This window comes from Formica exsecta, unplaced genomic scaffold, assembly GCF_003651465.1.
Source record: "Formica exsecta isolate Colony F162 unplaced genomic scaffold, ASM365146v1 scaffold122, whole genome shotgun sequence".
NCBI classification, from domain to species: Eukaryota; Metazoa; Arthropoda; class Insecta; order Hymenoptera; family Formicidae; genus Formica; species Formica exsecta.
Window position 1 is genome coordinate 2,270,736 of NW_021848556.1, and position 14,092 is coordinate 2,284,827.

The window sequence follows — 14,092 nt, forward strand, 5'->3', positions numbered from 1 at the left end:
ATATATATATATAGAACCAAAACAGGACTGAAGTATTTTACTGCATGTTCTTAAGCTACTCAGTTAGAAATATAATGTCAGTTAAATGTTGATTCGACGTTTGGTTGAGAGCTTGTTGAATTGGAGGAAAACAAGTCGAAGGTTGATCTTCGTGCATTATATGTATCGACTTATTATTTTTGAAAGTTTCGTAATATCTAAGATTATTTAAATTGATTGTAAGTAATTTTTTTATTATTATCAGTAATAGACATGATGTAAATTTACAAATGGTAAAAATTATACATGATATAGTTTAAATTCGATTATACTGTAGTAAAAGTTGGGCATGCCTGTGTGTGTGTATGTATCGACTTATTATTTTTGAAAGTTTTGTAATATCTGAGATTATTTAAATTGATTGTAAGTAATTTTTTTATTATTATCACAAATAAATATGATGCAAATTTACAAATGGTAAAAATTATACATGATATAGTTTAAAATTTTGGATATAATCCAGTCAGAAATATATAATGATATGACGTCGAACTAACGTTGAAAATCAAATGTTACAGTAAAATTAAAATTCTGATTGAATTGATATCAAAATGGTACAAATTGTTGACAAACCTTCGACTAGTTATTATCAGAGGCAATATTGATTTTGATGCATTTTTTAAAGTTCATAAAGTATCTTACGCATTATCCAGCTAATTATAAACTAAAAAAATATTTAACTGATAAAAAATAAAATTTATAGTTTTTATTAGTTACAGTTTTTTTTTAAATTTATAATATTGAATTTATTATCAGAGACAATATTGACTTTAAAAAAAGAAATGCGATGGTCAATCGATGTATGTCTATCGGCCATGAAGATCGATTATACTGTAGTAAAAGTTGGGCAAGCCTGTGTGTGTGTATGTATTTCAAATATTATTACTAGCAGTAAAACCGGGAAATAGATAAAGTGAGGAAGAGAGAAGACATTAATTATTTAAAAAAAACAAGCGAGAAAAATAAAGATTAGTATATTTGAGAACGCAAATCTTTTTCGTCAGTTTCTTGTTTGTCCGGAATAAGCGAGCTAATAAGTAGAAAAAGAGAGAGAGAGAGAGAGAGAGAGAGAGAGAAAACACACACACACATGAAAATCTAGAATTTATGCCAGAAGTTCCCGTTTTTATTTGCAAACAATCAGTCAATGTGTGACTTAATCCACTAATGACGACGCTACAATTATCAGACGGATGGGCTATTGCAGTTCGCAGCGAGGAAATATCGCATTCTGACGTTAAATTTCAATGTGTTACTGTAATTGGAAAACATATAGAAGCGTTTATGTCCTAACGTTTATACAAAAGAATGAAAGCATGACTGATGACACCGTTAGATGATGACGCCATCGCAACATTTTACTACTGCAACAATGTTGAACATTCAAGAATATCGACCGGACGTTAATAGTACGAAAAAATTATCTATTTATTTTGTATATTTAATTATTTTAAACACACAGTTAATGTGCAAAAAGCGATAAAATGATATAAATAATATGTGTGAATCAGATTCATTTTATAATAATTTGTTATAGCGAAAAAAATATTTTATCACTATGATTTTATTCTGTATATATATTCCATTAATTATGAGAAATATTTAAAAGATCTAAAAAGTTTATGATATTGACTGGTTTATTAATAAAAAAATTATATGTACATATATAAATTTGAAATTTTAGATAGTTTGAAGCTTCAGATAAAATCGCAAATAGTTCAAAGTCACAAACGCCGCATATTATCTAAATAACGGGAGACTGTCGTAAAATTCTCTTGCGCATCACGCACTCTTTGACGTGCTGACAAAAATTTATTGTTTGTTGGAAACGATCTTATACACGAACCAGCTGGCATGCCATCATAAGTTAAAGGTTAAATAATTACGACGCTGATGGCAACCAGGCTAGTAAGAGGGGCGAGTGCCCGGAGGTATTAGGAATAAAACCGACCTGGAATGTTCGATATAGCCTTCCATCATTCTTAACTAGGAAGTAAGTTAACGATTTATAGCAGAGAAGTAGGATTATGTACTCTTTGTAGTGGGTTAAATGGTCAGAATATCCTTGACAAGATTTTAGCGGATTCAGATTTACATACTAAAGGTGATAAAGTTACATCGTATTTCTTGTGATTAGAAGAAAAATGCAATCTGGGTAATCCTAAAAATCGGAAAAAAGATAAAAAAATTGTGCAAATTAGAAACTTGCACATTGCTTCCTCATCATTTTATTCCGCTTACAAAGCTTAAGCTCCTTAAAGCAAGCGGGTTCTTCAATTTTGGCTTCTTCATAGAGGAAGCTTTGTGAGCGAAATAAAAAGATAAAGAAGCAATGTGCTATTTTCTAATTTGCACGCATTTTTTATTTTGATGACAAACGCAAATTTAATCCGACATTTCAAAATTTGCGACATCAGTTAGAGCGTGTACAGACATTTCTCAAAAAATTCAAAATTTTATAAAAAATGAACCGTTTCACCGATCCTCACCAAATTCAATACCAACCATCCTTTAATGATACTTTATTTATGTAAAGAAATTTAACTCAATATCTAAAAATTTGCAAAAGTTAGAACGTATACAAACATTTCTCAAAAAATTCAAAATTTTATAAAAAATGAATTTTTTCACCGAGCCTCACCAAATTCAATATCAATCATCCTTTAATAATACTCTATTAATTTTAAAAAAATTTAGCCCAATATCTCAAAAATTGCGGAAGTTAGAGGTTATACAATATACATTCCGTACATATATACATACACACATACATATATACATACAGACATTTTTTAAGAATATGATTTATCGACATTTTGGAATATTCTAAACACATTGGCATTGAAAACTTGAAAAAAGATTTTGTCACAAAAACAAAGAGACAAGAAAAAATATACCTCTTCTACTTCATCACGTTCAATTTTTTACCTTTTGTGGAGGCAATTAATTCACAGGTGCACGTATTCAACCATCCAAAGCAATTTTTTACCAAACCAATCCAAAGCAGCAAACTTCAACTTGAAATCAATTCTATAAATCATTTAGACGGGTTGCATATACAGTCATAAATTAATAAGAATTTATAAACGCATTTGTCTGCAATACGACACAGTAGAATATTGCTTGCTGATTGAAATGCATACTTACTTCATCTAGTAAAATGGACGATGATGCTACGTACGTTATTCCTACATTTAAAATAAAAAACACTTACAATTAGAAGAAATAATAATTAACATGTTATATTCATTTCAGCGCAAGAAGTTAAAAATTTATCGAATTTTTTGCTTCTATGAGCTCCTACGACACAGTCATAAAATAGTTATGAAACTAAAAACAACGTTTTATTGTCACTGAATTACGTTCACATCCATTTTTATGATTTTATCTTGTATTTTTATGCGTTCACGATTAATATTATATACATACACGCATACTCAAGCTGAAAATACCGTTAAAAAGTATATTTTTGTATAAGCCATAATATCGTTAGTTCGATGCCTCAAATTTGCTACAATTTTCATAATTTTTTTATAGAAGTTGTTTTTATAAAGAAGAAATTGTCTTTATTTATGTCCTTATTTATTAAAAAAGTTGTCTTTATTCATGATATATTAGACACACAAATAACTTCAAGATACTTTATGTATGTACTTTTTATTAACAAAGAGAGCGAAACATTCTTAATCATGCATTTCTGTCCGATTGTGAAGCGACTGAAATAGAAATTGTGATGATCTTTTATGGGCGGATCTTCGAGATCGTGAACCAAGATCAAATATAACGGCACCTTACAACAAAAACGGAACTTGCTGTGCATATACGCGATTCTTTCGGTACTTCCCCACCTTGTTTCTCCTTTTTCTCTCGCTCGTCCCCATTTGGTATATGTGCTCAAAAAAAGTAGGCCGTTAGCATTTCGTCCACGGTCACGGGTACAATTAATTATTTGGCTCACGATCGACCGGATAATAAAATCAAGAAACCAATGTTGCAAGATTAATACAACCATACGAGAAATGGATAAGTCACAGAAGAGAGAAAAAAAGAAAGAAAAAGAGAGGAGAAGACTACCGGTACATTTCGATATCGAAGATGGTCCAAAAATATACAACAAACTTTTTATATAGCTCTGACAAACTGTAAACGCTTATTTGGTCATTTTTTCGCATCAAATTTTTTATATTGTTCTCAGAATTAAATTATATAATTTAATTTTGTAACTTTTTATGTTTTATTAAATATTGTTTGTAAAATTTTTGACGAAGTCGCATTTTAATTATTATTAAAGTAACATTGTAGCAATATTTAGATCGCAATATCGCCGGAAAAAATGAATAATGTTTTTTGACACTTCAAACAGACATAATGATGACCAAAAGAGATATATGTATATGATGGGATACAAGATTTATATAATTTTAACTAGTAATTTTTCATTAAACATATATAATTTTTTTAAATGTTTTTTAAGTATTGTATATAGATAGAATACATAAAATACATTATAGTTTAATATCAATGTACGCATACCCATATCTATATAATATATATATATATGTACCATAATTTATATATTTGATTAAATTTCTATTTAGAAGTAATAATATAAGCAATAGGAATTTGTAGCACATTCATTTATACAAATTTCACCATTTCACCATTTTTTTATCTTTCTGCCATAAAAATATGCACTTCACGTTTTATTTATACTATAAATATGATATATATAATTTATAATATGATAATTTATGATATTTATATCACTCACACATAATATATGATGATAATCAATAATGACGGTATTTCAATTACATCGATATTAGAGTTTTTTTTTAATGCAAACATTTCTGATATTGTAAATGTTTATTTCAAATTGCTGAAAATATGAAAATAATTATCTAAAATAAAAATTATTATGAAAACTTACAATCACATTCTGTGATTCTGAACTTGAAATTTTTGCGTTTTTACATTATTCCAATTACAATATATTCAAATACAGTATGTATATATATACTTTGCATTATATACACACTGCCGACCAAAAATTTGGATACAGCATTAGAAGACTAGATATTATTTAAAAAATTACTTTTATCGATGTAGTTTGTATTTACATTAAAGATAAATGATTATTTTAATAAGGAAACTATAAAAAATTTAAATAAAACAAAAATAACTTGAATCTAACACATTTTTAACAAAAAGTTGTTAAACTTTCTTTTCATCAAAAAATGCACCTTTGGTTTTGATGACCACTTTTACAAGTCGTGGCATTCTTTCTACTAATTTATTAACGGTATTTTATTCTAGAAAAGACCACGTATTTTGTAATTGTTGCTATAACTCCCTAGCAGATGATGAACAGGAAGTTCGAATCTTTCTGTCAAGCTCTTATTTCCACAGAAGCTAGATTTTTTTTAGAGATCAATAAAATTTAAATATTTAATATAAGTCATGAATAAACTAATTGATTAATACCAAAAAAGCTTCCTGGGGAGTAAGGAAGTCCTGTTAAATATAAATCATAGGTGTATAGACAAGTGTATCCAAACTTTTGGCCGACAGTGTATAAGTAAAATTCTAATATTGTCCTTATTACACAAAAATATTGAACAAATGCAAAGTATACAATTGCAATTGAAGAATGGCATTAAATAAAATGTAAAGTGCATATTTTTATGACAGAAAAATAAAAAAATGAAAAAGTTTTTATAAATGTATGTGCTACATTCCTATTGCTTATATTATTTCAGACAACACATTTCTGTATTTATCTCACAAAAATTGTTTTTTTTTAACTCACAAAATTCTGTACGATACTATCGCGATGAGAGAATACATATTTACAATTAGAATTTAATATTAGAGTAACAGACTAAGTGTAATTCCGAAAAATGATTTGATTAATTGATTGTTGCATTATACACAAACTCAAGAATATTACTAGTTTTGCGGAAAATAGCTCTGTAATATAGATATCAAAAAGCTATACTTTACAGTGTATACTTTTTTACATATATTGAAATATATTTATATGTAACGAGCATACTAACTTAATAATCAATTTATCAAAATAAAGGTTTAAAAAAATGTGTGTTACAAGAATATAACATCAAATATTCGGCATATAAAAGATTTTTCGAATTAACTAATTCTGAGAAATACATTAATATTAGTGCTAAAAATAAAAAAAAGGAAAAAGAATATATATATATATATATATATATATATATATATATATATAAATAAAGATAGAGAAAGACAGAGAAAAAAGAAAGAGAAAGACAGAGAAAAAAGAAAGAGAGAAACAGAGAGAGAGAGAGAGAGAGGGAGCAAAAGAGAGAAGTACTAAACAACACATTATACTTTGAATTCATTGTTCTTTCAATCCTTCTTTCGAGACGTCAGCAGAAATGCCATTTGTTTCCGTCTTCCTCAGTGCCACTCTAATTGCCGGTTGTTTTTTAATGTACATTTTATAATAAAAGTCCCCAAATAGTATAATCATAAAGAAATTCTGTGGTATCATTATATATGCTGGCCAAAGTGGAAAGCCGCAATCTTTCACCCAGGCTAATTGTCCGTAGTGTAAAATAATCAGGAAAAATTGGACCAATTGCAACTGAGTGATGTACTTCTTCCATGAACTTGTATCTATTTTCATAGACGATAGCAGATAATGCGTGTACATTATTACGTGTACAAATGTATTGAGCAATCCTGAAATACAATATTTGTAATTAATTAACCGCAAAATATAAGATCTTGTTTACAAAAAAGACTCATTTAGCAATCGTGCATTTCTGACGAATACAACTCTTCGATTCTTAATATAACCCAATATATAACGTAAACACTCCGTACATATTAAATACAATTTTTATATCAAAAAGATAAAAAATAAGAAATTATTATTCTACGTTTACATATCTGTAAAATTACTGCATATTTTTAACTGAGAAGCACAAATCATTGACAATCGTAAATTTAATTTTTCTGATATATACCTAAGAAAGTAATATGACCGCCAGCCATATATTTAGAGGCACCCCAAGTGCCCATTGTTATGCCCACATGATGATATACATGAAGAAAGGTCACTTGATTCTGTTTCTTTCTGAGCACGAAAAAAATTGTCTCCGACAAATCCAGTATTTTAACCATGAAATAATACCATACCACTCTGGTGATCTATTTAGCAGGCAGATATAAACGCTTTTTTTCTTGTCTCTTATTTCTATGTAAACGAAAAATAAAACTAAAGATATTTATGACATCTAATGTCGATTTAGATCGAATTATCGATGTAATAATATTAATATTTTTATTACTAGCTAAATAGCTATAATAATATTGTCGTTATCTTTTTTTTTGTCTGAAGAATAGTATTTTGAAATAAATATAATGGACAACATATAATTAGGTAATTCTAACTTAAAAATTTAATTATTAATTAATTAAATTCTAATAATTACCTCTATTGCTCTTGGTGAGTACGAATAATCAATAGGTTGACAAATGTAACTGTAATCTCGTAACCATGCCAATGTTAATGCCTGTTAAATATACATATAATTAAAAAACATAGAATGCTTTTTCAAGCGTTATATTGATAAACTTTAATTAATGCACAATCTATTAGTAATATGTTACTTGAGCCACATATGTACTACATTAAAAAGATTAATTTTTATAGTAAAAAAAATGCCTATATATTCCGAAACATTAATTATTCTTAAACGTATCAAGAAACTTGCAAAGATAGAAACATTTTTTGGGACATATCTTGTTAAACTATGAATTTATCGTTTTTTTGTCGTCAAATCATATGATTTTTAAAGATTTAAAATGATAAATGATAGAAAAGTCTGTTTTTCTTTTTATAAATGTAATCAGAAAAATTAATTAAAAGTATAACATAACTTACTTTATAAAATATGTATGCATTTATTATAATTTGTGAAACATTATATATTTGCAATATCCTGTTTAGTTGGAAAGGTTGTCTTCTTGCCATAAACCTCGGACCAATATAATAAATAAAATATATATAAAATCCAAGCAGAGCTATACAAGGCCATGGCGTGCTTATCATAAAGTAATCTTGGGTACGTGGATCTTGCAATATAAAAAAATTAAACATTAGTTATTATACATAATTACTAATAAATTATACATATTGTAAATAAAGATAAAATTGCTTACATAGATAATTATTCTAAATATTTAAAAGCAATTTAAGAATGAGAATATATTGTAACTGTTTGTATAATTACATGATTAATATCATCATAAAATTTATATTGATTCTCTATGTGTTTTACATTCATAATGCGATTGCATAAAGATATATATTTATATATATTCATTTAACTTTTTTTTTGCCAGAAGATTAATGAAAAAATTAATTCCTCAAGATATACTTAACATATAACGTAAAATTAATTATATTTACATCAAAATTATATTTATTGAATATTAGAAAATAAATTATTTTTATTGGATATTGAATTAAAATGGATGTTTTTGTATTAATTTTATTATTAGTTTTACTATTAAACTGTTTAAAAATTATATTGTTAAACGGTTTATTAGAGTAGAAGAATCCAATGTCGAAAAAAAATGCATTCCGATACTAAATAAACAAAATGCATGTGTTAAGAAAAATGTTATAGTACTGTGGAATTTCTTTTTCCGTAATCTTTATGTAGTTCTTTAGTATTTCTACAATATGGCGTGCTTATCATAAAGTAATCTTGGGTACGTGGATCTTGCAATATAAAAAAATTAAACATTAGTTATTATACATAATTACTAATAAATTATACATATTGTAAATAAAGATAAAATTGCTTACATAGATAATTATTCTAAATATTTAAAAGCAATTTAAGAATGAGAATATATTGTAACTGTTTGTATAATTACATGATTAATATCATCATAAAATTTATATTGATTCTCTATGTGTTTTACATTCATAATGCGATTGTATAAAGATATATATTTATATATATTCATTTAACTTTTTTTTTGCCAGAAGATTAATGAAAAAATTAATTCCTCAAGATATACTTAACATATAACGTAAAATTAATTATATTTACATCAAAATTATATTTATTGTATATTATTTATTGATTAGAAAATAAATTATTTTTATTGGATATTGAATTAAAATGGATGTTTTTGTATTAATTTTATTATTAGTTTTACTATTAAACTGTTTTAAAATTATATTGTTAAACGGTTTATTAGAGTAGAGGAATCCAATGTCGAAAAAAAATGCATTCCGATACTAAATAAACAAAATGCATGTGTTAAGAAAAATGTTATAGTACTGTGGAATTTCTTTTTCCGTAATCTTTATGTAGTTCTTTAGTATTTCTACAATAAACGACAAATAATACAGTTCTAATAGACGATTAAATAACCTTATATTACGTATTATTATGTTGTATATGCATGCATGAGTACATTGCAGAAAAGTGATTTAAGATTTGATAATTGTTTTATGTTAATTGTATACTGATAATTAAGAAAGAGAGAGAGAGAGAGAGAGAGAGAGAGAGAGAGAGTCATGTATGATAAAAGAATATATACCAACAGCGATTTTATAAATTAAAATAAATAAATATAATACTCCTCTTAAAATTGTTAGTGGTTTTTCTTTATACGAGTAAAAAAAGAGAATGTATTCATTTATGCTTATGTATTTATTACTTGCAATTTATGATAAACAAAATTTGTAAATTTTACTAGCCCGCGATTATTAGAATTTTCTAAATTTAATATTTGGTGTAAATGATAAGACGAAATACTCACCTGCCAGATTTTCGTTAATATATTTATATCCTGCTATTAACTGTTGTATTAATACAGCCATGGTGATGATGTGTTAGTGGTTTTTCTTTATACGAGTAAAAAAAGAGAATGTATTCATTTATGCTTATGTATTTATTACTTGCAATTTATGATAAACAAAATTTGTAAATAATCTATAATGAATTAAAATTTTCTTATATAGAAATTTAATTTTTTATAATTCAGCGACATCACAAACTATTGCTTTTTTATATTTCATAATATCTTTAATTCTAAATTTAATATTTGGTGTAAATGATAAGACGAAATACTCACCTGCCAGATTTTCGTTAATATATTTATATCCTGCTATTAACTGTTGTATTAATACAGCCATGGTGATGATGTGTGTGAATAGAGAGAGAGAGAAAACTCCGATATTATTTTTATATATTTAAAAGGATCAAGGAAAATTGCTATGCAATTATGACTCTCTTATCGTAATGCTCACACTAATAACAAATGAAAACGCTGATTAATTAGTTTGATATATTCTTATTTTCTAACAGTATAAATGTATAATTCCGATGGAGAAACATTAATTCAGTCTTATATTTTTTGGTTTTCAATTCTTCAATTGAAATAGTTATCTCGTATTGTTATCCGAATTGATTATCTCAAATCTGAAGCTGAACATTTCACTCGGCCAGTCGTAAAGATATGTTTTTACTAACCTGTCTTTCCGCCAATCTACTTCAACGCGACTAGCCACTATGGAACTCGCGAATCGACTGCAAAGACATGTTTCCGTTTCGTCATAAAGTTTCCATCTCATTGTATTATAATTATAGCATGTCTGCTCAACAAACACAGGAGTCCTCTACATGCTGCACTGACATTTATCCCTTCTAAAAAATCTGACCTTTCAGACAACTTAACTTATAATTATGAAAAATATTGAATATTTATAAATATTTGAATTTAAAAAACTGTTGTAGCATTATCTAGAAGGAATTTTTACATTTACGATTTTTTATTATTTGCCGATCAATTTTATCAATCTGTTGTAAAGTATAATATTCTTAATTAAAATATAATATTATAAAGTATGATAAAGTATAATATTCTTTACGTCATATTATGCAGCAATTATGATCAATACGCATCGTGAAAAATATACAATGTGAAAGAGGGAAACATTTGTACACTTTGGAAGTAATTTTGGAAGATAATTTTTATAGACAGAAAAAATAGAAATGTAATAGTGTTGTAAAATTTCTAATTAATATTTGTATCAGTATACGAAATAATTTTATTGCAAAATATATGTTTCTTTTTTTTCTATATATCTAAAATTATCTCCAAAATTATTATATTGTAATTATCGTATGTTGCGCGATAATGCTATAGGTAAATTGCAAATAATAACAGCAATAAGCTCAAAGTATTAACAATTAAGTGGGGAAACTGGCAGATAAAAGCCGCGAGTATTAGTGTGCAAACTTATCATTGTTAAATTTTATTAACATAAAAATTATTGAATATTGATAATAATATATTTAATATTGATATAAATATATAAAAGTTACATTTGAATTTTAAAATTTTACATACACAATATTCGTTGTTGCAGTCAAATTTCAAATTGAAATTAATAATAACCAGAAAGAAAGCACATTTTAATGCATATATATCAATAAAATTTAACAATAATAAGTTTGCGCACTAATACTCGCATCTTGGCTTTTATCTGCCAGTTTTTCCACTTAATTGTAAATTGCATGCTCTAAACATTTCCAGTTCTCAATATAATAAAAAAGAAAAAATTTTTCGTATTTATTGTGATTGTCCAAATATATATTTAAGATATATATTAAGATCGTAACTTCTTTCCGTTGTGATCAAAAAGTTGGCATATCCTTTTCAGCTAATAGTCCTGCAATCGACATCGCGAGTTTCCGAAATTTGTTAAATCCCTAATTTTGTCGGTGACACACTTCTCCAGTTTCATCTTCTTCGCAGATAATCTCGGCTAATTGCAATATAATTGCACTCACAATGCTCAAACGCGTGACATTGTTAAGAACGTGAATATGAAACGTTGCAGCAATCATCAGCAACATTCGAGAAAGGGAAGACATGCACAAGACTATGATGTTTTATTTGTCGTTCCTGCGTAATAAGTAGCACGAGAATCCTATAAGAAAATTATTTGTTCATTTCCTGTCGATAGTACAAATTTGTCTGTCGATATGCAATCGAATTGCATATATATAATCAAGAGCATATAAAATGTTAATGAGAAAACTGCATTATAAGATTAAAAGAATTTATTAATAGAGAAAACTTCAAATTCCACAAACTTTTTTTTTCTTCATATTCGATCACCGACTAAAATATAATATTCAAAATGATAGAAATTATTAATTCGAATTTCTCACCGATCGATAAGTTAATTAACATACAATAGTCAATCACTAATCGTGTAAAAAAACATTAATATTTCTAATTACAAAAAAAAATCTGCACGTAGAAAATATTATGAACGTAAGTTTACAGTAATATTTTTATTATTTATATTTTATTTATTGTATGCATTATCATCTCTATCACTGTTGCTTGATGATATTTTAATTCTAATAAAGCGATTAATAATTATAATTTACGTTACTTTTACGTTACGTTATTTGTTTGTTATCTAAAAAGTCAAACAAAACAGGAAATAATAGGTGGTCTTGAATAAACAGTGATAAATTCAAAAAAAGCAATTTCACGATAAAGACGTACCAAATTGCAAATATTTTAATATAAGAGATACGGCTATCCAAAATCTCTAAAAAAATCTCTTGTATAATACTATACAATTTCTACGCGTTTTATAATAATAAGTAATAAAATATTTTTTGCATATAAAAATGTATACATATCGTAAGTATATACATATATATTTTGAAATATATATACACATATTTGTTAAATTTAAGTTTTCTATTTATAATTATATTAATATTATTTGCACATAAAATTCGGTAATTCATAGAAAAATTACGAATATATGTATGGGTAATATATGTGTGTGCTATGCCGTTTAGCCATTAAAAAAAATCTCCTCGTCTCAATGCTCAAGATATTTCTTAATATATTTTAATATATTACTTATATTTTTCTTTTTTTCTTCTGTTTTATTTTTTTTTACATTTATCAATTTTTGAAAATAAAATTAGCATTAAGAAAATAGCAATCACTGCTCTGCTTGTCGTGCTGATTAACCACGTGCTATATCCGACATTATGCTTGTAATACTCCGCGCGTGACACTGATGTCAACGTTTTGCAATTAAGTTTGTAATTATAATTCTTGCAAGAATGCGAAAACAGAATAAGGAAATGTAATTGTAATCATAAATTATGCAATCTTAAGACATCTAATTGTAAAACGTTTAATCAAAAGAGATACATAACTCTTCAATAATAGCGGAATTTATGAAAAAAAGAAAGAGAAAAACACATAAAAAGAAAGATTATCGAAAAAATTTATTTTTTACGCGAGAAAAAGGAGTGGCCCGTATTCTGAGCTCACATCTATCTTTAGATGTGCCTCTAAATGTACCTTAGATGACACGATAAATGTGGCGGTATTCTGAACGCACATTTAGTGGCACATTTAGAGGCAGATCGCCATTTTTAGCTTAAATGCGCAACTTTATAGTGAAAATCGTATTCTAAACCACATTTATAGCACATTTATGCCATTCTCAATAAATGTAACACTAAATGTGCCCGAGGGCACATTTATACGTACATTTATACGTAATACCGGCGCGTTGTACTTGATGGTACGTAAGTTTGATTAATTCTATCCCTGTTATACAATTGATTTCATTAATAAAATTATTACAGATCAAGTTTCTGTAAATAATAGAACTTTTTTACATAACAATATTAATGATATTTGGTCAATTCTGAAATTTCTTCTAAAAGTATAGTTGTGTAAAGTGCAATGAAGGGTGCATTTTGTTTGATACTATTTTCATTTGGAAGGATTAATTAGGACAAAGAATCTTGCACTTTGAAGCAAAACTAGCTTGAAAGAGCACACTCAACTGCAATATCATGGACGTATTTGACGATTATGGCATAGAATAAATAATAAAATTAAAAAGTTAAGAGAGGCTCGAATGATAAATATCAATAAATATCGATAAATATATCAATTCTCTTCTTATTAATTATGGCTTAGTTTA

The 14,092-nt window shown here is 26.7% G+C and overlaps 1 protein-coding gene across 1 annotated transcript; it reads right to left on the reverse strand.

Annotated features, from left to right (window-relative positions):
- Window positions 1–6,410: 6,410 nt before the first annotated feature.
- LOC115245316 (elongation of very long chain fatty acids protein 7-like) lies at window positions 6,411–10,725 on the reverse strand. The gene is made up of 6 exons (XM_029823584.1): window positions 10,584–10,725; window positions 10,186–10,361; window positions 7,973–8,163; window positions 7,521–7,601; window positions 7,053–7,236; window positions 6,411–6,765 (listed from the first exon to the last, which is right to left on the reverse strand). Exons 2-6 carry the CDS (start codon window positions 10,244–10,246, stop codon window positions 6,419–6,421), a joined length of 864 nt encoding a protein of 287 aa, XP_029679444.1. The 5' UTR covers window positions 10,247–10,361; window positions 10,584–10,725; the 3' UTR covers window positions 6,411–6,418.
- Between the last annotated feature and the right edge of the window lie 3,367 nt (window positions 10,726–14,092).

Bases quoted from the DNA above. Each gene is read 5' to 3' on its own strand.
- LOC115245316 (XM_029823584.1), bottom strand. From the start codon at position 10,246: ATGGCTGTATTAATACAACAGTTAATAGCAGGATATAAATATATTAAC. The intron at 8,164-10,185 runs GTGAGTATTTCG...TTATATTGCAAG, and splicing joins TATTAACGAAAATCTGGCAG to ATCCACGTACCCAAGATTAC. The intron at 7,237-7,520 runs GTAATTATTAGA...CCTGCTAAATAG, and splicing joins ACTCACCAAGAGCAATAGAG to ATCACCAGAGTGGTATGGTA.